At 40.2% G+C, this 25,756-nt stretch overlaps 1 protein-coding gene across 4 annotated transcripts in view; it reads left to right on the top strand.

The window, feature by feature from the left end:
- Positions 1 to 3,954: 3,954 nt before the first annotated feature.
- Positions 3,955 to 25,756, top strand: part of LOC143123306 (uncharacterized) — an 88,609-nt gene continuing 66,807 nt past the window's right edge. For 2 of the 4 annotated variants that reach the window (XM_076284636.1, XM_076284610.1), the window contains exons 1-3: positions 3,957 to 4,009; positions 9,853 to 9,945; positions 23,417 to 23,584. In XM_076284636.1, the coding sequence (XP_076140751.1) occupies positions 9,923 to 9,945; positions 23,417 to 23,584 (191 nt within the window). In that variant the 5' untranslated portion in view covers positions 3,957 to 4,009; positions 9,853 to 9,922. Of the gene's footprint in view, positions 4,010 to 9,852; positions 9,946 to 19,914; positions 20,272 to 23,416; positions 23,585 to 25,756 lie in introns of those variants that run through there. The other 2 variants (XM_076284618.1, XM_076284627.1) reach the window with 2 other exon arrangements.

The raw sequence follows: 25,756 nt of genomic DNA, 5'->3' as shown, positions 1-25,756 counted from the left end.
GCAGCAAGAGAGATGAAGATTAGGGAGGAAGAGGAGAAGAAGGCCTTGGAGAGAGAGAATGTACTACAGGAGGAGGCTCATAAAAACCTCACCAAGACCGTACAAGACATCACAGCTGAGGCAGAGAAGAATATAGCAGATTGTAAGAGAGAGTCTGCAGCAAGAGAGACACAAATTAGAGAGGAAGAGGAGAAGAAGGCCTTGGAGAGAGAGAGACAACTCAAAGAGCAGTCTGAGAAAAACCTAAAGGCAACAGTAGAACAGATGAACGAAGAAAGAGCGAAAATGTTGAGGGAGGTAAGAGAAGAGAAGGATAAGATCATCAGAGAAGATGAGGTAAAGAGACAGAATTTACAGAAGGAAGTAGACAGACTACAAAAGGACATAAAAAAGTTCAAGGACAGCATGCCTCATTGTAACACAGGTCACATGACTACAACTATGCCCACTGCACTTGGATTCTGTCTGGCAATATTTTTTGTCACTGCTCAATTGATAAGAGCCTAAGTTATTCATTTTGTTTTCATTTGATTTTGAATCATCTCTGTTTTTTATCTTATTTGTAAAACATGTTCAATGACCATAGTGCTAGAAAGGTGCTTTATAGATAAAGTTACCTTGCCTTAGCTAGGGTCTACAGTACAGTATGTACGATTACATGAACCTATAGGTATATTCAAGGTTGTGCTACACCTGCATTCTTGTCTTCCTCTAGAAATACAGCACATTTACTTTTTAGAAGTGCACAGTATTATTGAGGCCAATAGTGTTGTATTTGTTTTTATTTAGTCAGTAACTCATTCAAAAATATATTTTTCTAAATTTTATTTACTATTGTATTTCTGTCTATTTTATCAATGTTGTATTGTGTCCGTTGCATATTTAGTTCTTCTGCCCCCTGGTAAGGTGTAACTGGTGAAAGATAATGGTATCTCATTCCTCTGCTCTGTCCTCTCTGTCCTCTATCTGGTTGAACAACAACAATAAACAACATAAATGTATGCAATTTATACAGATTTTTTAGTTGTACTTTTCTGTTGTAATACACCTGTGAGATTCCCAACACTACCATTTCTTTAATATCCATTAAAACAAATACTTAACACATAATACATATGTGTTCCCTTTAATGTATGCCAGGCAAACTATAATGATGGAACAATGAGAGTATAATCGTCTGGCGACAGTAATGAGGGTTCGCATGATTTTGGTATGAAGAGCCTATAGGCCTATAGCCCCGCCCATCTAATATCTCATTTTCATTACTCCATGCCTGGCCAGTGGCCACTGTCAAAGTGGAAACAGTGACCAGAGGGGATGACATTTGTTTAAAATTAAATTCAAAGTAACTTTGGTAAAAGGTATAACAAGCTCGGCTCGGCTCGTTGTCACCAAATTAACGTCATCGGTTCATTGAAACGCACATTCACAGATAATCTCTAGCATGCTTAGATTTATTGAAGTGCTTTGGTGAGGGTGAGAATGTGAGAGAGAGAGAGAGAGATAAGCCCATAGGCCAGAGTCTATAATTGTCCAAACACTGCAAAACGCAACAATCGCTGTTTCAGTCCATTAAACAGAGCGGAAAAGGTAACAACAACAAAAAATTATCCACAGCAATAATAATCCATAAATCCGAGGGTATGTCAAGACAGTTTTTGAAACTCCACAAGCACAAAAAAAGGAAAAAGGATAGATCTCACCTCGAAATCATCTGAAGGATATGCGGAAAAAACGGTCATATATTCCTTATATCGGGCTTAAAGAAGAGGATAAATCCAGTGTATGAATTAACCAAAAGGAGGGTATCAGAAAGCGCAGATCGCCTCCAACCGCTGTTCATTCATTAATTCTTCCTTCCGGCTTTCTTCCTGCGTCCCATTTAAAAAACAAACATGTGATTCTCCGAGCGCAGCCATAGGGCCAGAACATGAAAAGTGGGTAAGCCTGGACTAGAATGTTTTTGTTGAGTTTTTGGAGCCTTGGCTGTCCACAGGGATGTTTTTTTTTTGTTTTTGTTTTTTTTTTTTACTTCTTCGTACTATGGTAAAGTAGCACTTACCAAAATCACTGCATCATCCATTAAATGTGATGTTATCTGATTTATTTTCTTATTAGCCACCCAGGACTCCTTCTCCATCTGGAATTTTTCCTTTTTTTCAGCCTTACTTGCACAAGGGGTAGACCTTGCAGCCATTAAATATCTTTTCATGGCATGCCTGTCATGACTTTTTTAACCCTCCGCCAGCCATGCCTTATTCTCTAAACACAAGAAAAGAATGATTAGAATAACCATTGTATAAAAATACAAATTCCTTCCTGTTAAGAGTTTTTCTTGACCATAAAACACTTTCAGTCTTTCCACAACAATTATCATGTAATAGACGAAATTTCAGCTATGTCGTGATTGATATATGTGTGACCAATCCAGGTTATCTAGTACAACACTATGTAACCAGCTGTTCCTACATCAAATATGCTAATCATATATCATTATAATGAAACAAAATACATGTATGTGTGTGAGTGTGTGAGTGAGAGAGAGAGAGAGGAAGAGAGGGAGAGAGAGAAACAAAAAAGAGACAGAGGAGAAATTGAAAAAAAGAATGGCTCTTAAAAGTGCCTTTTTTTGGAAAGCCTGTCTTTTATCTGAAACACAGACAAAAAAGCATCATTACAATGACCAATATAACAAATAGTTCTACATTAATTAGGAAATATTAGATATATTAAAGTAAAAATTACTTACGTCACAATCAAAACATTGCAGAGAATAGATATCACATCCACCTGATGACATGAATATATATTTTTTTGTGAAACAGCAAAATACCCTTCACCATGCCTTAGTTATGCTGCTATATAGCATTGTGCTGTCATGGACTTTTCATGTGTCACGCCGTACAACCCCCCCTTTCTCCTCTCTCCCCTTCCCTCTCTCTCTTGCCTATTCTCACTATGGTATAACCAACAGGTATAACACTATATAGTACCACTGATTTACTTATTGATATTAACCAATTTGATTTATAGTAATATTAACCCACTCTACATCTCTTTTCCCCCCCTTACCTCACTTGTGAGGTATACCATCACCAGTCATCAGCCATCCGTGTGTTTGACCCTTATCTCACTCATCTCACCTGAAGTCCCATCCCTACCATCATCGCCTATTATTGTCTGGGCCCGTACAGCCTTGCGACCCACCACCTGCCCGGATTCCTGGCCTGTACTGCCGACCCACCACTTGGCCTATGACAACTCCTTATCCCCCTGGACAATTCCATTTCCTACACTGGACTATTTGAACTTTGACACTAAATAGGATTAATGCATTATCATACCGTATATGCATTATCAGACCTCTTGTAACATACACCTCAGGTGGGTTTAAACACCATGTTCTATTCTCTACATCTGACTAAATTATGCATGTATACAGACCTTACTGTTCTTTAACTGACCCTAGGCAGATTGGTCAGGCCCTTGAGTTGTGGATCTGCTCGAGGTTTCTTCAATTTCCAATTCTAGGAAGTTTTTCCTGTTAGCCATGGGCCTTCTCTTCTTTTCTTTACTCTGATTGTCTGACACTCTGTAAAGCGTCATGAGACATGTATAATCTTTTGGCGCTCTATAAGTAAGTTTTCCTTGATAAAGGCTGACATAATACAAATGCAATTATTATTACACCTTATATTCCCACATATGGGTTCCCCAGAGTGCCCTGAAAATGAAAAAATAGAGCATTTATTTGACAATGACTATAAGAGATACAAGATTAAAAGTAAAGGTCTAAGTCATATGTGAGTTACAAACACTGAGAGAGGCATGCTCTATTTTGTTTCCCCACTTCAGTTCATCAAAATGGAGCATGCCTCTCTCAGCGTGGAGCCTGTCCAACTGGTTTGTGCTCCTTAAAGTAACCAGCACTGACTTCCTTTATGTACACTTGATACCAGACTCACCATACCCTCATATCGAGAACATCTGTGATTCCTTAAGAGAGAGGGTAAGTTTCACTATTCTATATGTTTAATCTTTTCAGATTCAGGAAAGAAAGACATGCATCTTAATCTGATTATGATGTCAATCTGAGGTAGACCACACATACACACTGACAAATTAAAAATTCAATAGGAACTACATGGTGTGCAGTGCATTCCACGTTTTAAGGTTACTGAATATTTTGAACCACTACTCATCATTGTGGGATGTGTGGGACTATTCTTTCATTTAATGTTAAGTCATGTTAAGAAGACTGTACTTTTCAGGTGATTTTCATACATATAAATTTTTTGAGGGGGACACTGTGGCACAAGTTGTGTTGAGAGGAAGTAATTGACTCTAAACTGAGTCTGAACTGAAAATGCTAATGCTTTGCTCAATCAATGTGCTTTAAAATAACAGGTGATGACTGACGTTGGATGTCTACTCACATCCCAAACATTAAAGATTAAAGATTAATCTAGACATGATAATTACGATCATAATGTTTGTTTACAATATTATTGTAGCCCACCAAATATTTCAACATGCAAATAGAGAGACAAGGAAGTACATTTGATTTGGATGGAAAAGAAAAAAACATTCAGGAATGTGGCTGTACATCTTTTGATTTTCTGTGTGGGTGGTAACCACAAAACTATGCAGAATAACAGGATAAGTTCATTGGAACAGTTTGTACCTTTATGGGGATATCACGGCCACTTCTGAGACAATAATCATCTTTGTTTTATCTAAACAAAATGTCTATGTAGATCAGGATAATTGATTTGTATGTTTTATTACCATTGGCATGATAGACATAAGATGTAATTGACAGTACAATACACTAAATGTGAGTTTTAAATATAAAGACAACAAATTATGAAAATTTCACTTTTTCAGCGCTTTTACACATTTACGTGGATGGCTACCAATGCAAAATGGATACCAATGCTACCAATTGTGGGCAGCCGTGGCCTACTGGTTAGCACTTCGGACCTGTAACCAGAGGGTTGCCGGTTCGAATCCTGACCAGTAGGCACAGCTGAAGTGCCCTTGAGCAAGGCACCTAACCCCTTCACTGCTCCCCGAGCGCCGCTGTTGATGCAGACAGCTCACTGTGCCGGGATTAGTGTGTGCTTCACCTCACTGTGTGTACACTGTGTGCTGTATGTGTTTCACTAATTCACGGATTGGGATAAATGCAGAGACCAAATTTCCCTCATGGGATCAAAAGAGTATATATACTTATACTTATACAAAAACACTGGCATAACAAACCCAGTGGTTTGTTTATGGGCTGCCTTGGTCTGGAAACGTGATTCAGTGAGACGAGAATGATCCAAATCTCCACTCACGATTGAAGAATTAGAGTGTGAATGTGTGCTTTTTATCACGCAGGCTTGGGACCTGCTACATGTACCAAAATGTCAAAAGCAAAGCCATTGTGCAATGTGATCTTGTTTGTAAAGAAACAGGCACACAGAAATAGACCTCTGTGAAGTTGATTCATAGAGGTCACTCTGAACAGGGCTCAGACAGGGTTGACACACGGGTGTCAGTAATAAGTGGATGTCTGCGGAGTCCAACAAATAGATAGTTTAGATTAGATTATTTTATAAAATCTTTGTTCAGTGAATACATACAACCGTCAGTTTGTTAGTTAACAGAAATTTTGTGATTATGGTGCTCAGGCCTATGAACTATAAGTTTGCCTGCAAACTCTCATCTTGGCGTGCAAGTAGATAGCTTGGCGTGCAAGTAGATAGCTTGTTGGTTAGCCTCATTGTTGCATACATGGGAGACCAGGGTTTAATTTCCGTGTAAAAAGTTTTGGCAGAGATAAGCAGAAGTGTAAGTGTGCATGTGTACCAATGCTGCTGCAGAGAAGGCGCACAACTTGAAGAAGAAATTAGTTCTCAAACGGAAGTTTTGATTGCAACAAGCTAGTTCACGCACCAGGGTGTAAATAGCACACATTACTATACAACAGGGTACGAATTGCATCCACTTGTAATTATATAGTGATGCAAACAGCATACCTTATTCAGAGTGTCTTGCACCCCTGGTATGAATAACATAGGCCACACTGTGACATAACAACAAAACACATTACTCATTTTTCTTTTTTTATTACAGGACTAATGGCATACACTGATATTTGTACTGTACCAGACGGGTTATTAATAGAACACGTTGCTGTGTGCACCGGGGTACAAATAGCATACATTGATATTTGTACCAGACGGGGTATTAATAGAACACATTGCTGTGTATGCCATACAAATAACATTCACTTATAATTACACCAGGGTACGAAAAGCATACATTGCTAATTGTACCAGGGGTTCAAATATCCTCACCGTTTATTATTTAACTAAAGGATGCCGTTAATGCTTCAGACAGGCTAAGTGTTTAGAAAGGCCCATCCCATTCTTGTTTAAACTCTACATAAAAAATATACAAATTATTAATTAAAAAAAGAATGGACCTGTTCTCAGGGGTGGGTAGTAATGTAACTACAGTACTTGTAACACAAAAACGATTTTTTTTTTCAAGGAACGAGTACTCTTCATATTAAAGCTGTACTCATTACTTAAGTATGTTTTTGAGCCAGTAATCTACCTTTTACTCTAGTCCATATACAGTACCTACAACTATACAGTTTCCGTCCATATATCCCAATTTAGCTGTAAACCGGCAGGGAAAAAGAGCCAGAAGCATCTCTGGGTGTTTTCATTTAGTCCCTTTTAAAATAATTGAACTCAGTTACCCAAAAGGGGACCAGAAAGTGTACCAAAACAAAACTCAGTTAATGTTGTATTCACATTTTTAAGAGGATTTGGATCTCTTTGTGGTGCACTTCAGCTCTGATGGGGCTCAATTTTGTTCCTGTTCACACCAGAGTTTCCGCTTGAAGAAAATAGTGCTTAGCCAAAGAATGTTCTGGCTTTAATATAGGCCTACATTTCAAGTTTATTCTCAAATTCAGATTGCGTTAGGGGGACAGGATTATTAGCCAATTTTAATTAGACAATTTGACCGGAGGGACTTAATTTTGTCGGACATTTCATTTTTTTTTCAAGTCTCAAGCCGGCTTTATTGTCAATTTCTTTACATGCACTGGTCATACAAAGAATTGAAATTTCGTTTCTTACTTTCCCATGCAGACATAGACATACTTTAAATACAGACATAGACATACTTTAGACATAGACATAGCCATAGACAATAAAAATAAAAATATGCAGACATACCACATACAGACATTAAAGTGCGAGACTGAAATATAGAACATGTATCAAAATATAGAAATATAGAACATATATCAAAAAAATAGAGGTAGTTGTGTTGTATATTTACATAGTCCTAGCGTAACCTTCTGACAGAGTAATAGTAGCAGCAGCATTGTGGCAGTGATAAATAACATTGATAACATTTACATGAAGTTTAAACTTGTGCTTGTGTGTACTGTATATTTACATTGATATGCAGTCATTTCAAGTATATCAGGCTTGATATGAAGCAGCAACACGTTAGACTGTGCAGTCACAGTGCAGTTCCACAGGGCGGTCCTGGGGAGGTCCTGGGGGGGGGGGGGGGGGGGGGTTGGGTAGACAGGATCCTAGGTTCCTGGCTGGCTGGTGGGTGGGGGGGCTGTCAGTGATGGGAGAGTGGGTAGAGTGTTCAGCATCCTGATTGCTTGGTGGATGAAGCTACTTGCAAGTCTGGTGGTGTGGGAGCAAGTGGCACTTGCCTTCTTCAATTTGCACAAGAAGTAGAGGCGCTGCTGGGCTTTATTCGCCAGTGATGCTGTGTTGGTGGTCCAGGAGAGGTCGTCGCTGATGTGCACCCCCAGGAATTTTGTGCTGCTCACTCTCTCCACAGCATCTCCGTCGATGGACAGTGGTGGCAGTTGTTTGTGGCCTCTCTGAAAGTTGACAACAATCTCCTTGGTCTTGCTGACATTCAGCAGGAGGTTGTTGTCTTTACACCATTTAGCCAGCAGGTCTACTTCTTCTCTGTAGTGAGCCTCATCGCCCTTAGTGATGAGGCCCACCAGTGTTGTGTCGTCCGCAAACTTCACCAGATGGTTGGAGCTGTGAGTGTACAGTCATGTGTTAGCAGTGTGAAGAGCAGGGGGCTAAGCACACACCCTTGACATGACTAGCCGTTCGAAGCATTTCATGATTATGGGCGTAAGTGCTACAGGACGGTAGTCATTGAAGCATGATGGTGATGATTTGTTTGGCAGGGGTATGATGGTGGCAGCTTCGAAAAGTGCTTTGAAAAGCAGACAGGCAGACAAACACCATTAGCTAATACTTATTTCTTAAGGTACGGTTCAGTTGTTGGGTGACAATGACTGACCGTACATACCTTGATAGCTCAACATGCAAGTCTATTAGCTGCTTCTTTTCTCTGACCCCATGCTGTGCGCATGTAACGGATGCCAGCTAGCTTAGCTGTGCTTGTGGAACGTTGGTAAACCTCACTCCCCGATGCCTCAAGAGTGCTGCTGGCATGCGAGCCAGTAGCCTGGGCTATTGGCTCAATTGTTAGCGCGCTCGCCTCCCGATCTGAGGTGCTGCTGTTTCGCGGGTTCGAGTCCGGGTGTGTGCAGGGCTGAATCGCGCAGGTTACACGCACAATCAACCAAAGCTCTGAATGTTTACAAATATTGAAGGGGTCTATACCTTCTCTGGGAGTTTCAGACCTTAGGCTACTGCTTTGGATTATGAGCTATATAGTTGCTCTGGGTTTGTATTTTCATCAACATTCGTTATTAGGTTGAAATAATTAACAAAACCCATAATTGGTGTGGTGATAAATGTTAGATCACAGCTCTAATAGGCCTCTCAGTCTGTAACATCTGTGAGAGTTCAGATGCAGGGAATGATGATCCTTGTCAGGTATGTGTAATGGATGCCAGCTAGCTTAGCTGTGCTTGTGGAACGTTGGTAAACCTCACTCCCCGACGCCTCAATAGTGCTGCTGGCATGCGAGCCAGTAGCCTGGGCTATTGGCTCAATTGTTAGCGCGCTTGCCTCCTGATCCGAGGTGCTGCTGTTTGCGGGTTCGAGTCCGGGCGTTTGCAGGGCTGAATCGCGCAGGTTCAACACAACGCAGGTTACATATGCAGATACCTGACTTGTGAAACATTCTGAAGCTTCAGTCCTGGCAAATCACATGACAGAATCAAAATATATGCGTGTCAAACACTTGTGTTGAGATATCTGCACCAACTTCCTTGAATATCAAATTTCCTTGAATATTGGGGGGTAGCATCTCCTTCCCCCTGCCACTGTCTAGATGCTGGTGGTGGTGGAGGAGGATGCAGATAGTTTACAAGCAGTCGTCAAGCAAACACCACTTATATAAGGGGACTGCAAACATGTTTGAAACAGAATATCTTGAATTTCTCCTTGGGGATCAATAAAGTATCTATCTATCTATCTATCGAATACAGACCACAGTAACCACTGATACGTCCAACCACAGACAGAGACCATAGCAGCCACTCTGATAATACCATCCTCAAGTCTGACAGAAAAGAGCCAGCATCACTTTAGGAGTGGCAGCTAAATCTAAAATCTAAAACTATCTGTGGGGATGGATGGCTACTCTGATGGAACAATGGATCTAATAAAATTGAAACTTCACATGTACAGTATGCACAAATTCATCAATACAACACAATAAGAAATGCAATAAGACAAAACACACATATACAGTAAATAAATAGGCAATAAGTAAAAGAGCATATGTGAAAAGAAGTTATTTATTCTTCCTTCATTCTACAATTTAGATTTCAAGAGATCCACTGGGGTGAAAGAGTTAATCTTTCATGAGTTGTTATGCTTTCAGAACTGTGGCTGCAATTTAAACACCAGAGCCTGAACAAGACCAGCCAGTCTAGTGCTTGAACTTCAAGGAAATGGATTCCAGAAAAAGAAGCAGGTGAAACTCAAAACATAGAGTGAATTATTTTATTAAATGTGTGTATAATGTCCTATTTGTATAAACATGTAATATGGCAACAGCAATTAGACCATAATATTCAAAATAGAAAATTGCTATAGTAGAAACATCGAATACCCTAAATCAAGAAACAGTACATAAACAAGTCAGTCTATCCTCTGAAGCTGGGGAACTTCCTGTGAAATGTTGATATCAGAGCCATAGATAAATAGAGTTACGGCACTCTTTGATGTCGCCGCCATGCGGTCACGTGGTTCACACGCAGCGGAGGGGTCTTGTTCCACCCTGAAGGGACCTATTTGTTTATAGCCTATTTGTTACCATTTCATCGTGGCTTTTGCTGAGAAACAAATAGTTCGCAACAGCACACGCTGAACTTGAATCAAACATTCATTAGAACACAGCTGATCAACTGTCTGTTTTCACTTTTGAATGAAGTTCCAGTCCTTGCGTAGTGATATGAAAGACGTAAATCAGAAGCACAAAACCCATTTTCCTTGACAGCGGTCTGTTATACTTAGCTGTTATACTTATCGAGAATTAGCAGATCACCAAACGTTGGGAAGGCCCATTCAAGTGAATGGAGCATTCTGCTGCATTATGAAAAGCCGTGTAATAATATGTGTTAGCATGCTTACATTATAGTGTCCATTACATATTGCGAGTATAATTGGTCTGCAAACATCGGAAATATGTTCTTTGGTAGTTCTAACATTGAACGTGTTTTTCCTAGCTGTTATTAGGTTCCTGTATTTCCCTGTATCACGCCACATATAGGCTACTTTACTTAAATGCATACATTGTCAAAATGTATGCATTTTGTATCCTGTTTGTGTGTGGACACTAGATCCAGTGTCCTTTCCAGTTTGTGTGGTGAGATGAAGATGAAGGTGTACCCAAAGCTATCATCTTTGCCCATGTAAGGATATCTGGGAGATGGGTAGGGTACAAAAAAGTACCTGCATTCATGGGTACCTTATTGTTCTTCAAAAAGGTACTGCACCAGCAACAAGCATTTGTACTTACTTAGGTACACACTGGTACTTGCATTTCTTACAAGTACACTAAGCTCCTCTAAGTTGCTCCATTACTTGGTGAGTGAGACGTAGTTAAGGAAATAAGTAACGGTTGCTCCCGAATCTCCTCCCCCAACAACTTTTGAGTGGCAGGCCATGGACTTTTTGTACCCTTAGGTACAAATAAGGTCCCTTTGTGAGTGTATTTAGTAAATGTACATTATTGGTCCCGAAATGGTACATATTAGTACGTTAGTGGCTCAATTATGTTCCCTATAAAGGTACAGGGTCAAAAGTTACCTAAAAGAACAAAACTACAACTGTACCCCTATTTTTGAGAGAGTACCCATGCACAGCCAACCATTTGCAAGGCTGGTTGGAGGTGCCACACATCCACACAAAAAATATAACAATAACATGAACAATTATTTGTTGGGGATCACTTTCAGAGTGATCTATGGCCTATTAACCTGACATTTTCAGTTATCCAAAAAAGACATTTGTCCTACTTACAAAGATCACTGACTTAATGCCCTCTTGTCACGTCAGTCTCTTCCATGCAAAAATGTATTCAACTAATTACTTGGCAGACAAAACAATCAAACTTTTTACATCAAGATCACCAACACGAAATGCAAAATTACTGAAAAATAAATGAACTGAAACCTGAAAATTAGTGCTGTCAAACGATTACAAATTTTAATCACGATTAATCGCTGAATTCCTATAGTTAATCACGATGAATCACATATTTTATCGCATGATTAAAATTCTATTATTTTGCATTTCTGAACTTTCCAGGAGTCCATGTTAACAATATAAAGCAATTATTGTATTACTTGATTAGGATTCAAATGAAAGCAAAGCAAGTTACTTCATTAACTTAAGACGTAGGTCTATTTGATTATTTCAAATCAAATTTCAAAAGATGTGCAGCAGACCTGAGACAACACAATATATTATTCCGAAATATAGCTAATAAAGGGCATAACAAACATAAAATACTATATTCATTATCTTTGAGTTCAGTTGAAAATAAGGAACTTTTCTACATGAGTGCACTGCCATTGTATAGGCCTAGAGTCTATGGTCACTTGCCACACACATCAGCGCCGCACACATCAAGTTTTTAACACGCAAACACTGGATGAACAATGGATTTTATGGAGCGGCATCGACCAAATATAACTGAATCGTGATTTACACGCGGCAAAGTGCGATGCTGGTGTGCAAAGTTGTATTGAAAAGAATGGAATCTAATGTAGGCTACAGTAAATGAATATCGAAAGCAGAGTGCATCGCACTCATGTCGGCATCGGTGTCCACAGCAATTTAAAACACCATTCAGCTGACCGGAAGTTCAGAACTGCGTTGGTGTTTATTGTACGAATCTACTCTTTGGCCGGCTCGTAAGCCCAAACAAGTGTGTGCAGCATGCCTTTACGTAGCCTACTAAAGGTGCATCATCAGATAGGCTACATTTAATCTGCATCACGCCCTATTGATTCTAATGGGAAAGACAGATAGCCTAATCACACCTTGACGTTACATCTAGTTATTAATTTACAGGCCATTCAATAATTTTACTAACACGGCAGTTATAAATTTATGTTGTATTACAATTATGTGTATGTAACTTACTCATGTCGAAACAATGTCAGGCTACATTACAACCCATCCACCACGTACTAGCCACACTTACCATATCCCATGTAAAACGGTTAGCTTGCTAGCTAGCTAACTGTGGAACTTAAGTATAACAGGCATAGCCAATTATCTCACTTAGTTGTAGGAAAAAGGCTACGTTCATATTACAAGTGACAGAATGAATGTGTGACTTATGTTTAGTTGATGTTATGACATGTAAAGTTAAGCTTGCCGAACTTAGTTTTTTTTTTCCCTTCTATTTGTTTTATCTGTAAAGCGACCTTGGGTGTCCTGAAAGGCGCTCTTTAAATAAAATGTATTATTATTATATTATTATTAAAGTCAGCCATGGACAGTTTGACTGTGCCTACATTCGTGACACATTCCAGTTAGTAGGCTAAACTGGAAAGAGCAAAAAATAGGACCATAATGGTCACATTAATCCCACAAACACACAGATAACTCTTACACCAACCTTATTTTGTGCCTTTTATTCACGTTTGTTTCAAGATTTAGTAAGTATAACCTCTTTTCGCTCCCCACTTCATAGGTTTCCATTATCCAAACAGCTCCCTTTCCCCTAAAAGGGGGCATGTAGGCTACATGCAGGTAGATCCAGTGTGGTGTTGTAGGTGTCTAACGTTACTAGTTGTTGCAACAGCTTGTGAAAAAACTACAAAGTTTGTTACACCAAAAAGAACGTTAATCTCGCGATAAAAAAATTGACGCCGTTAAAATAGGTTTACGTTAACGCCGTTAATAACACGTTTAACTGACAGCACTACTGAAAATCGATCATCAGTTGGAGCAAAAACTCCTACTGTAGGCTACTATACACACATTACTGTCCCACAACCATGCTCATGTCACACTCACCTACCACTTGTGCCACTGTCCCGTTTGGAACAGTGATAGTGGCACAGGACTGGGCTGGCAAGGGACACAAGAGCCATGCACCAGTAACAACAACAATAACTTACAGTAGTCTAGATTTTGCTCCTAGTGCTTCCCCTGAAATTCATAACTGAAATCCCCTCGTTCACCAGTCGTGGACACTAGTATAGTATAGTATAGTATATACTCTTTTGATACTCTACTGGCTTTGAAATTTTGGTCAACACTTAAGCTATTATAACATTTATACAAGCAGCACAAAAAAAACACAAAGAACATATACCAGCATCTACTAGTACAGTTGGTATAGAAAATATGACAATTTAAAAAACATTGCACTTTCGTGTACTTACCAAAGACAATATCAGGAAAGCAATGGAAGTGAATGGGGCCAACTCCATGAATGTCAAACTTTTGAGCTCAGCATAACGTGGAGTTCTATGGAAGTGTCGCCACTCTGTTTTATCTACAGCTCTGGTTGATTTGTTTGAAAAGGATGTCAGCAAGGTTGTGGGCACCAGATAGCGAAGCTGCGAAGGCATCCATTGAGTTACTAGCTTTTCCTATTATTATTATACTTCCGCCATTGGAGTCTATGGCAGCCCATAGAACGCCTGGCTAAAAAGTGCAGATTTTTTGGCAGAAAGTTTCGGGACACTCAACTGACCACTCACGCTCATTTACAGATCTCTAAACCCAGTCGTCTAGCGCCACCAACGGGTCAAAATTTGGCCGAAAATGTAACCGCTGGGTCTAAAGTTATGAAATTTGGCACACTGATTCAGGACCGTCCCATGATCACTTTTACCAATTTACAGAACTCTATGCCCAACACTCTAGCGCCACCATTGGGTCGAATGGATTGCATTCACGCATGTGACCATTTAATGGTGCGTCCGATTTTCACAAATGAGGCACTGTTGGAATTCCAGGACCTGAATTCAATGACCCCTATTACGTCACTTTCCGCCATATTGGACCTCTGCCATATTGGATTTAGTCCAAACTCAACGAAAAGTTTCAGCGGTCACAGATGTCATCCGATTTTCACGGAACTTGGCGGAGATGATCTTCTGCCCGAGCCACACAAACGTTACTTGTCAGATTTTTCAATTTAATTTTTGTTTGCCCGTGACAGCCAATCAAATATGGCGACAAAGCCGCCAAACAGGAAGTGGACTAACCTCCGTGACGCTTTGAGTTAACATAACAAAACTCGATACCATTAGTCAGGACACTGTCCCAATCACTCACAGCAATTTTTATGCAGATACATTGAACACTCTAGCGCCACCATCAGCCCAATGTTGGACATGCATTCAGGTGCGAAAATTTACTTTACTTTCCATAAGGAAACAGAACATATGCAGAGTCTAACCAAGGTCAATCTTGCCAAGAAAAGCCCTCAAACCTGAAAACACATGAGGCAAAAGTGCATCAAAAACATCACAAAACTAACTAAACTAACACACATATTTTTGTATTGCAATCATTGTAGCCTACAGTTGTAACGTTACAAGTAACCCCGCTGGGTCACATTTCTTTTAAGATAAGATGGCTCCTGCTATGTGTTGACTACATGTTTCAAAACGGTGTTCATTTGTAGCCTACAAGACGATTATTAGTCAGTGAGCTGCACCCACAACTCAATCGAAAGACAAGTAGGCCTAGCCTAGCACCTATTTACTTTGATGCCTTCAAAAGACGTTTTGCTGTAGATCTACATAAAAACACGTCCATACTGACTGAAAATTTGTGGAACACCGTCTCATAGTAATGTGGTTAACTGACCAAGCATGCCCCGATCAACCATCTGCAACTAGGAAAAAAGTCCATGTTACATTTAACCCCGCGTTACTTTGTGCCCCGCGCTGCTCCCCTGCAGCTTTCTGAAGCAGTGTTTCTGAAGCTAATGTAACAACAAATACCACCTTGACGTGAAAAAGCTTAACGTAGCTTATGTCCCAAAACGGCAACAAGTCGTTTTACTCCCCGTATGCGCTCATTATAAAGAACGTTACCCCGCAGAAGTTTCAAAGTAGCCTACATCCAGAAAAAAACTGTTTGCTACTGGGATAAGTTTAGTTTATTTACTGGGCTATCTTTTAGCTGGGTTAAAAACAGACTCATTGCAGAACACTTCATCGAATGTCTGTAGTAGGCTACAACTTCGATTCAATAAAAAAGATTTCTAAAGGAAAACCGTTGCATCATTACTCCTGCCTAGATTCAAACTCAGAACTGCCTGAAAGTTGCAGACCTGTTCTGGAAATACGTGCATTAACCCACTCGACCGTCAGACAACGCTATCTGCTTCGAGTAGGCCTATTGCAGGGGTGTCAAACTCAAATTCACAGGGGTCCAAAATTAAGAACTGGGAGTATGTCACGGGCCAAGCTCAACATTTATTGAATAATCGATGTTTTTATTGAATTAAAACTGTATACACACAAGAAAAAATAGAATGCAGGCATTTCTGAATATAGCCTAATAAAAAAAATATATTGAATATCTGAATAGAAAAAATATATTGGCCTATTTTTGCAGGTGAACTATAAAAATTGTAAATAACATTTAACAACTATCAAACTTGTAATTGTAACTATTAACAGTTCATGACAGTTCATTAACAGTTCATGGGCTACTCACACTGGTGCGAGCCAGACACCTGGCTTCCAGCTTGTTAATGTCTGGAATCAAGCTCTGGGCAGAGGAAATCCTCAGAATTGCGTGAAGGTGCCAGTCTGATAGACGACTACTGACAGGCGTTTTATTTGCCTTCATCAGAGAAAAAAGTTGTTTGCATAGATACGTGCTTCCGATGATTGACAGCGTCTGAGCGGCTTGCTGACGGAGTCGCGGCATTGTCTGGGGGAGGAAACGTGGGAATTCTGCGGCACCCACAGTAGTCAATGAGCCACAGGCCCAAAAAGGGGCGTGTCACTACCACTTGGGGGGGCAAATTCTCACTATATTTTTCTGAAAGCTACATATCTTGTAGCTTTGTGGCTGTACAGGCCTTCAAAGTTGACCTCTAATTTGAAAAAAGGAAATTCCGCCTATTGGCTTTTTTTTGTTAAACCACTCATAAGAGCCCAGAAAATAATCCAAACCTCATTATTACTGATGCATATGTGGTGTTTGATGTTGGCATACATATTTTGAATCGTTATGTGATTTTGCCCTTCATTTTGGTTGATAAAATTCAAGATTTATGTGTAATAATGAGCAAATCTACATTTTCAGAGACACAACGTGTTGCAGCACTAATTGAAATGCCCACTACCTCATTAATCAATGTATTTATACCTTCCTACCTCCCAGCAGAGACTTGAAATACAAATGATTACATAGGTCTGCATTGCTATGCTATTTACTATTTGTAAATGTACTATTCGGAAACACCCCAAAATTCAGTAAATTAGTATTTTATTGAAACTACCCATAAGAGATATTCCAAGAGATCAAAACATCATGATTACCAATCACATATTACCTTTACATTCAAGGAATACCATATGAAAATTCTTCACCATGTACCCAGCTTAACATAAATATTATAATTTTATAATGTCCAGGGCACATGAAATACATACAGTAATTTCCTGTGTATTAGCCGTATTGTGTATAAGCCACAGGACAGTGTTTTATGCAAGTTAAAAGAAACAAAACCATATACCATATTAACTGCCCCCGTGTATTAACCATATAGCTGAAGAAATTTTGCAAAATCAATGTATAAGCTGCAGCTAATAGTTGGGAAATTATGGTAATTGCATCACAGGTGCTAAAATGATCTACATTATACATTTAAGTTGTACTTTTGAATAGTAAGAATGTGGGAATGAGATGTAGATGAACCGGTTGGTGAAAATATTCATACTTTACACATTGTTATCATGTACAATTATTATTATTATTATTATTATTATTATTATTATCATACTTAAAATTGTCTTTGATCTGATGTTAACATCATTTCTATTGAAAAGAAATAATAACTATTTTCCAAGACTTGATCTACAAGGACATACATTTACAACAGTTTTAAAAATTCTACACAGATGAGACAGAAACTGAAATTGGATCAATCCATTTTCAGAGGAACATGAGTTAATTTGCATATCTATAGCAGGCAAAGCAACACAAGAGGTTAGGGATGATCTGATTCAGGCTCATACTACAGGCAAAGATCATGACATAGAGGCTGGAGTAAGATATACCTAAGCACAAATTCCATGATACATTGACAAAGCAAAAATTAAAGACATTTACGAGCATGAGTCAAAAAAGAAAACACAGGCACATGGCAAGACCATCATGTGAAAGACTGGACATGAGAGAAGTCTTTTGTCACCCTCTTGGACCTTAACCATGGTCATTGGCGATACCTGAGGGGACCCCAAGGAAAACCTCTAAAGCAGCACTTGCAAAACATTTGCAGAAACTTGCATCACTATCAGATAATCTTCCAGATGAATATAATACAGCAACAATCATTGATGGAATGTCTCTGGTCCAGAAGGTCAATAACAATGTCTCAACTTATGCAGACATTGCTGCTGCTATTCATAGCATGATCCGTAAAGAGGCAAACCAGAGGCAGATAATTTTTTAGATTAAATTAGATTAGATTTAACTTTATTGTCATTGTGCAGAGAACAAGTACAGAGACAACGAAATGCAGTTTGCGTCTAACCAGAAGTGCAAAAAAGCAGAAAAGTGCAATGTGATATACACAGTATAGGCAGGTGGTGCATAGACAGGACAAGAAATATAGTGCAGTGTAGACAGTACTATACAGTTGTTTTGCAGAAGGTGGTTTAGAGTAGCATAAATTAAATATAAATATGTGCAGTGTATTAGCAGTTACCTTATAAGAGCAGAATAAATATGGCTATGTACTGTAATATGAACAATGTATGAACAACATGTACATGTATGTGCAATGTAGTGGCGGTACCATTATAGTAGTAGTGAGAACAATATAGATATATGCAGTGTATTAACAGAATATATTACAGAAAAACTGAATAAATATGGATATTTAATATATACATACTGTATCTGTCTATATTTGAACCATATAGACAGATACAGTATGTACAACTATGTGCAGTGTGGTAACAGTACCATTGTAGTGCAGAAACAGTAACATTACAATAGTATTAATAATAAGTGTACGTGCAGGATGAAAAGCAGTAGAATATGGCTATGTACAGTATCAGTGTAATTACAGTATGTACATTTGTAAATAAATAGATGGATGGGATAGATGGGTGGGATAGGGTAGTGCAGTTGTGGGGGGGCTAGGGGATGTCCGCCTCCTTGTTGTCCCTGTCAAGGTTGCCATGGTCGTGGACACCTCAACAGGCACAGGCAAGGAGGCATCAGGCGGGGGCGGGGCAGGAGGTGATGGGGGCTAAGTTTGTTGGATGTCACAGGGATGCAGAGCTAGAGTTCAGTAGGGTGACAGCCACAGGAAAGAAGCTTCCTCTGAACCTGCTGGTTCGGATGCGGAGAGACCTGAAACGCCTACCGGAGAGGAGTGGGGTGAACAGTCTGTGGTTGGGGTGAGAACAGTCTTTGATGATGCGCGCCTTACGCAAGCATCGATTGCCCTGGATGGCCTCGATGGAGGGGAGTGAGGAACCAGTGATGCGTTGGGCAGTTTTCACCACCCTCTGCAGTGCTTTCCAGTCGGTGCCAGAGCAGTTGCCATACCAAACTGTGACACAGTTGGTGAGGATGCTCTCGATGTTGCAGCGGTAGACGTTCGACAGGATCTGAGGAGACAGATGGACCTCAGAAAGAAGAGACGCTGGTGAGCCTTTTTGATCAGGGTAGAGGTGTTGAGGGTCCAAGAGAGGTCCTCAGAGATGTGGACACCCAGAAACTTGAAGCTGGTGACATGCTTCACCTCAGTCCTGTTGATGAGAATGGGTGTGTGTGTGCTAGCTTTAGACTTCATGAAGTCCACAATGAGCTCTTTGGTCTTCTTGGTGTTGAGAGCCAGGTTGTTATCAGTGCACTACGATGTTAGGTGCTGGACCTCCTCCCTGTAGGCCGTCTCATCGTTATTGCTGATGAGCCCAATCACCGTAGTGTCATCTGCAAACTTGACAATGGTGTTAAAGCCATGTACAGGTGTGCAGTCGTAGGTGAAGAGGGAGTAGAGGAGAGGGCTCAGCACACATCCCTGTGGTACACTGGTGTTCGATGGTTGAGGAGGTGCGATTATCTAACCTAACAGACTGAGGTCTGTTGGTTAGGAAGTCCAGAATCCATAAGTTTGTTTTTTCTTTTATCACATACACATATATTGGTAGATGTTTTTTCTTTACCTTGACATATTTCAACGTATACTTCCATCTTCATCACAAGGTCACACGGTGGAGTAGTGTGACGCGTTTTTATCAGCTGATGTTGTTACGGAGGTGTGATCCACCTGTCAGTTTTTTGACAGGTGGACCACACCTCCTGCATGCCAGAGTCATTAAGCAGGAGAACAACCGATACCACCGCTGGATAAAGGAGGCGATTGAAATAAGAAAGCGGAGCCCAAAGACGATGAACAGAGATGAGGGAGCATATATGCTCTCCCATACCTGGAGTGCCGTCCTGGGGGGCGGCTGACTGACAGCAGGAGGTGACAGGTGGATCAAACCTCCGTAACAACATCAGCTGATAAAAACAAGTCACACTACTCCACCGTGTGACCTTCTGATGAAGATGGAAGTAGGTCAAGGTAAAGAAAAAACATCTAATATATGTGTATGCGATAAAAGAAAAAACAAACTTATTTATCTCAAGTGTAGACACAATGAATGCAATACAAGTAGTCCAGAATCCAGTTAAAGAGGGAGGTATTGATGCCCAGTTCACTGAGTTTGGTGATCAGTTTGGAGGGGATGATGGTGTTGAACGCTGAGCTGAAGTCAATGAACAGCATTCTTACATAGGTGTTGCTATTGTCAAGGTGGGACAGGGCAGAGTGAAGTGCCATAGAGATGGCATCCTCTGTGCTCCTGTTCTGATGATGAATTCAATAAATAGATTAAAGATCCTTCCCAGCCGGCACACGACCGACCTTCAACGTTGAAATATAGGGGAAAGGGGGGTTTAATGCTAAATGGTTGTAAAAGGGTATGTAGACAAACATTGAAACAACGTTGGTTGTAAAAAGGTCAAGAAAATCAATGTTGAATTATAGGTGAAATAATGTCAGTTGTTGTGTTAATGTTGAAACACTGTTTTAATGCTAATTGTAAAATGTTGACAAATGGTTGTAAAATAAGAAATCAAGGAAATCAGCACCAATGTTGAAATGGCGGATGTTGAAATAATGTTGCGATATCAACGTTGATTCAATTTGCAAATCCAACACATAATTCAACGTTGATTCACCCGTTATAAGGTTTTTTTTTTAAACGTTTATAACGTTTATTCACCGTTGAATTAATGTTGAAATGCCAGCAGGGTTTGTACTTGTTTCAGCTACAATTTAAAAAACATTTGTACTGCAGATCTATGTATGTCATCATTTAACATTAATTTCAACTCACAAAGTAAGGAAGGTAGAATAGTAATGATCAATAAGGTCTGCATTCAGGTATTGCCATAACATGTTGCTCTGAAAACTCAAATTAGCTTTTTTTTTGCACATAAATCTTGAATTTTATCAACAAAAATGAAGAGCAAAATCACATAATGAGTCAAAATATGTATGCCAACATCAAACACCACATATGCATCAGTAATAATACGATTTGGATTATTTTCTGGGCTCTTATGAGTGTGTTAACAAAAAAAGCCAATAGGCGGATTTTCTTTTTTTTTCAAATCAGAGATCAACTTTGAAGGCCTGTACAGCCACAAAGCTACAAGATCCAACTTGCTAGCATACCATTTTATACTCCAGAGATATGTAGCTTTCAGAAAAATATAGTGAGAATTTGCCCCCCCAAGTGGTAGTGACGACCCCCTGTGGCTCATGGACTACAGTGTCTATTTTGACTTCAGCGCATCGCTGCACTGGAGCTCAATCAGTTCCATTTGGATGCTGGTTAGTGCGCTTTCGATGTCGACGGCAAACGGATTGTTGAGCAATTGATAGTTTGTCTGGTTGCATGGATACGTGTTTTGTTTATGAACAGAAAAGGCGGCATTAACGATGCAACGCATTTTGGGATTTGAAGTGTTATAGGTGTATGATACACTATATGTACAGTATGTAGCAACTTGATGGGCTGCGTTGCCCTGGGCTGCGCTCATGCGCTGAATAGAATAGCGTGCTGGGCCAGCTCTAACGCGGATGCGCTGAAGAGAATACTGTCGGGCCAGCTCAGATATGGATGCGCTGTATAAACTTCTAATACAGATTGAATAATGACCTCGCGGGCCACAAATAAGCAGCCCGGGGCCTGAGTTTGACATCCCTGCCTAGATTCGAACTCAGAACTGCCTGAAAGTTTCTGACGTCTGTTCCGGAAATACGTGCATTAACCCACTCGACTGTCAGACAACGCTAGGCTATAGCTGCTTCGAGTAGGCCTATTGGGTAGGACTGTAGCCTACACTGGTTGCTGAGGCAGTCTTGAGTGACCGAATTCGTTTTCCTTTGTCATATGAATGCTGTCATTTTGTTAACATTACTGTTAAGGAGATGCTGTAGGCAAAGGCTATATTTCAACCTCGTTAGTGTAGTAAAAAATCAGAACTATTCACAAGGTTTCTGGGCAGCATATTTATGTTCTGTTAGCAAGCGAACTTCTCATGACTGCCAACAAAGTAGCCTACTGCCAGCTGAGGAAGCTCTCATTTTAAAACATTACTGAGAGACAGGCACTGTACAATCAAGAAATCTTGCCACTGAATCCAAAACTATGTGTAACATTACAGTATGTACAAAGCTTATAGGCTACAGTGGACTAGCATGTTGCAGGGGCTGCTAAAAACACAGAGAAACACACTGAAAACTCGGCCAATCACAGCCCTTGCTGTCGAACGCTCTGTCCGGTTCGACCGCGGAACGCCACAGCGGACTATGCTGCCCCCAAGCGGCTGCAGTTGTACTTACATTTCACCCAGCTGCATGAATCACCTTGATCGTGAATGAAGTGTCAATTTTTAACCGGGACCCACTGTAACATCTCGGTGACGCTTTGAGTTAACATAACACATCTTGATACCATTAGTCAGGACACTGTCCCAATCATTCACAGCAATTTTCATGCATATACATTGAACACACTAGCGCCACCACCAGTTCAATGCTGGACATGCGTTAATGCGAATGATCCTTGACTCTTTTGTCTGATTTTCACAATTGAGGTAGCCTCTGAATCCTTGGCACAAACGATAGTTGTCATATTTTCCATTTTCCATTCCACTTTATTGGCCTATGACAGCCAATCAAATATGGCGATGAAGCCGCAAAACAGGAAGTGGGCTAACATCTTGGAGACGCTTTAATGTATGAAGTCCAAACTTGATACAGGGACATATTAGCTGATTATTAGGACATGCAAGGAAAATGGTCTCATTTGGCCTCTAGGGGTGCTGTAATAAGGAAACTGAGCTCACATCTCAACAACACTTTTGTGTATGAAGTCCAAACTTGGTAGAGGGACATGGTAGCTGATTGTGAGAGCTCACAAAGACATTGGGGCAATTTGGCCTCTAGGGGCGCTGTAACAAAGTAAATGAGCTTATTTCTCAGCCATTCTTTATCCAATTGCAATCAAACTTGCTGTGAGTGCTTGCTCATGCCATGGCAACGCCATTCCAGCTATAGCGCATTGCTAGGCCCCCGCATTGCTGCTTGCAGCTATATTTATCTTTGTTGTTGGAATAGAACTCAAAATGACTTCTTCCATATTTCTCCTGTTCAGTTTAAGAGAGCCTATCCCTGCTGCTGGGATGAGTGACTCTCAGGAGAGAGAGGAGGCTGCAGGTCCCAGTGAGACACTCAGACCAGAGTCTGCAGCATATGGCTGTGAGACAATGAAGAATTACATAAACATGGATATTCATGGATCTCCAACACATTGTCATGAAAGGTGAGTTTCCCAGTCCCACCTCCTTCTCCCACTAATTTCCTATCAGTCTTCAAATGCAAACGTATGGGGTCATTGTGTGTCTCTCTCTCTCTCTCTCTCTCTCTCTCTCTCTGTCTGTCTTTCTGTCTGTGGGAACTCTGGTTTCTTATTTGTGGAAAAGGGTGCACATCCAAAATATTTTTTAACAGGTGCCAGACAAAACGTGTCAGAGAGGGAGAAGGAGATGATCTGCACAATGTATATGGGCTCTTTTATACTAAATTATACTTTATTTATCCTAAAAAAAGGGACGTTTTGATCTCAAAAGATCTTCATGAGGCAAATAAGAACTGGTAGGGATGGCCTATATCACATGACCATTTAGGCCTAGTAATCAGACACCTGCCTTAAAGGAACGCGCCACCCAATGTCAGTAGTAATATATGTTCTTACCTTAACTTTCACGAGTTGAGTCATACCTCTCCCATGTCGGTACGTGCACTCAAACGCTCTGGTGCGCGGGCGAATATGTTAGCATGTTGCTATGCTAGCGGGCTCAGACGTAGCCATAGAGGGAGGAAGATAGCAGTAATCAAAAACTTCCACGTTTTCCCTACTTAAATACAGTTGCACGAGTAGTGGATAAAAATGTGTAAGGTCACACAACATGAAACGTGGCGATTTTCCAAGCAAATAAACAGGAGAACTACAATGTGTGGCACAATAGCACTTGGGAGTACTTCGACCTAATGTAGTAATATTAGTTAACACCTCTTCTGCTCTTCTGCATTGTTGGGTCTGGCGTATCACATCTTCCTCTTCACAATATCCCATAGATTTTCTATGGGGTTAAGGTCAGGCAAGATTGCTGGCCAATTAAGAACAGGGATACCGTGGTCCTTAAACCAGGTACTGGTAGCTTTGGCACTGTGTGCAGGTGCTGTCCTGTTGGAAAATAAAATCTGCATCTCCATAAAGTCGGTCAGCAGCAGGATGCATAAAGTGCTCTAAAACTTCCTGGTAGATGTCTGCGTTGACCCTGGACCTCAGAAAACACAGTTGACCAAAACCAGCAGAAGACATGGCAACCCAAACCATCACTTACTGTGGAAACTTTACACTGGACTTCAAGCAACGTGGATTCTGTGCCTCTCCTCTCTTTCTCCAGACTCTGGGACCTTGATTTCCAAAAGAAAAGCAAAATTTACTTTCATCAGAGAACATAACTTTGGACCACTCAGCAGCAGTTCAGTCCTTTTTGTCTTTAGCCCAGGTGAGACGCTTCTGACGCTGTCTCTTGTTCAAGAGTGGTTTGACACAAGGAATGCGACAGCTGAAACCCATGTCTTGCATATGTCTGTGCGTGGTGGTTCTTGAAGCACTGACTCCAGCTGCAGTCCACTCTTTGTGAATCTCCCCCACATTTTTTAATGGGTTTTGTTTCACAATCCTCTCCAGGGTGTGGTTATCCCTATTCCTTGTACACTTTTTTCCACCACATGTTTTCCTTCCCTTCGCCCCTCTATTAATGTGCTTGCACACAGAGCTCTGTGAACAGGCAGCCTCTTTAGCAATGACGTTTTGTGTCTTGCCCTCCTTGTGCAAGGTGTCAATGGTCGTCTTTTGGAACAACTGTCAAGTCAGCGGTCTTCCCCATGATTGTGTAGCCTACAGAACTAGACTGAGAGACCATTTAAATGCCTTTGCAGGTGTTTTGAGTTACTTAGCTGATTAGAGTGTGGCACCAGGTGTCTTCAATAATGAACCTTTTCACAATATTCTAATGTTCTGAGATACAGAATTTGTGGTTTTCATTAGTTGTCAGTTATAATAATCAAAATTAAAAGAAATAAACACTTGAAATATATGGAGTGAGGATTGTCTCAAAATTATTTATATAAAAGGATATATATAGATATACATACATTTATAAATATCCAAATACAAAATACAAATATAAAAATGTGACATACAAATTTACATAAACAAATTTATGTAAATAAACGTGTCTTTGTAAATATATTTTCGAGATTTGAAAATAAATATGCTTGAATTTGTATGTGGAATCTGCATTTGTGAATCTCCTTTTTGCTTTTATGTCGATGACGTCATTTTGAGACATTCCTACTGCACACCAAGATCCACAAATAAATACCACTAGATTTGAATGCGAAGACACCCTCCACTGAACAA

The sequence above is a fragment of the Alosa pseudoharengus genome, unplaced genomic scaffold (genome assembly GCF_046254945.1).
Source record: "Alosa pseudoharengus isolate Yale_2024_CS ecotype anadromous, Long Island Sound unplaced genomic scaffold, YU_APseudo_1.1 YU_APseudo_1.1_scf_1, whole genome shotgun sequence".
NCBI lineage: Eukaryota > Metazoa > Chordata > Actinopteri > Clupeiformes > Clupeidae > Alosa > Alosa pseudoharengus.
The sequence above is the reverse complement of the archived record's forward strand: the minus strand, read 5'-3'. Positions and strand labels throughout refer to the sequence as shown.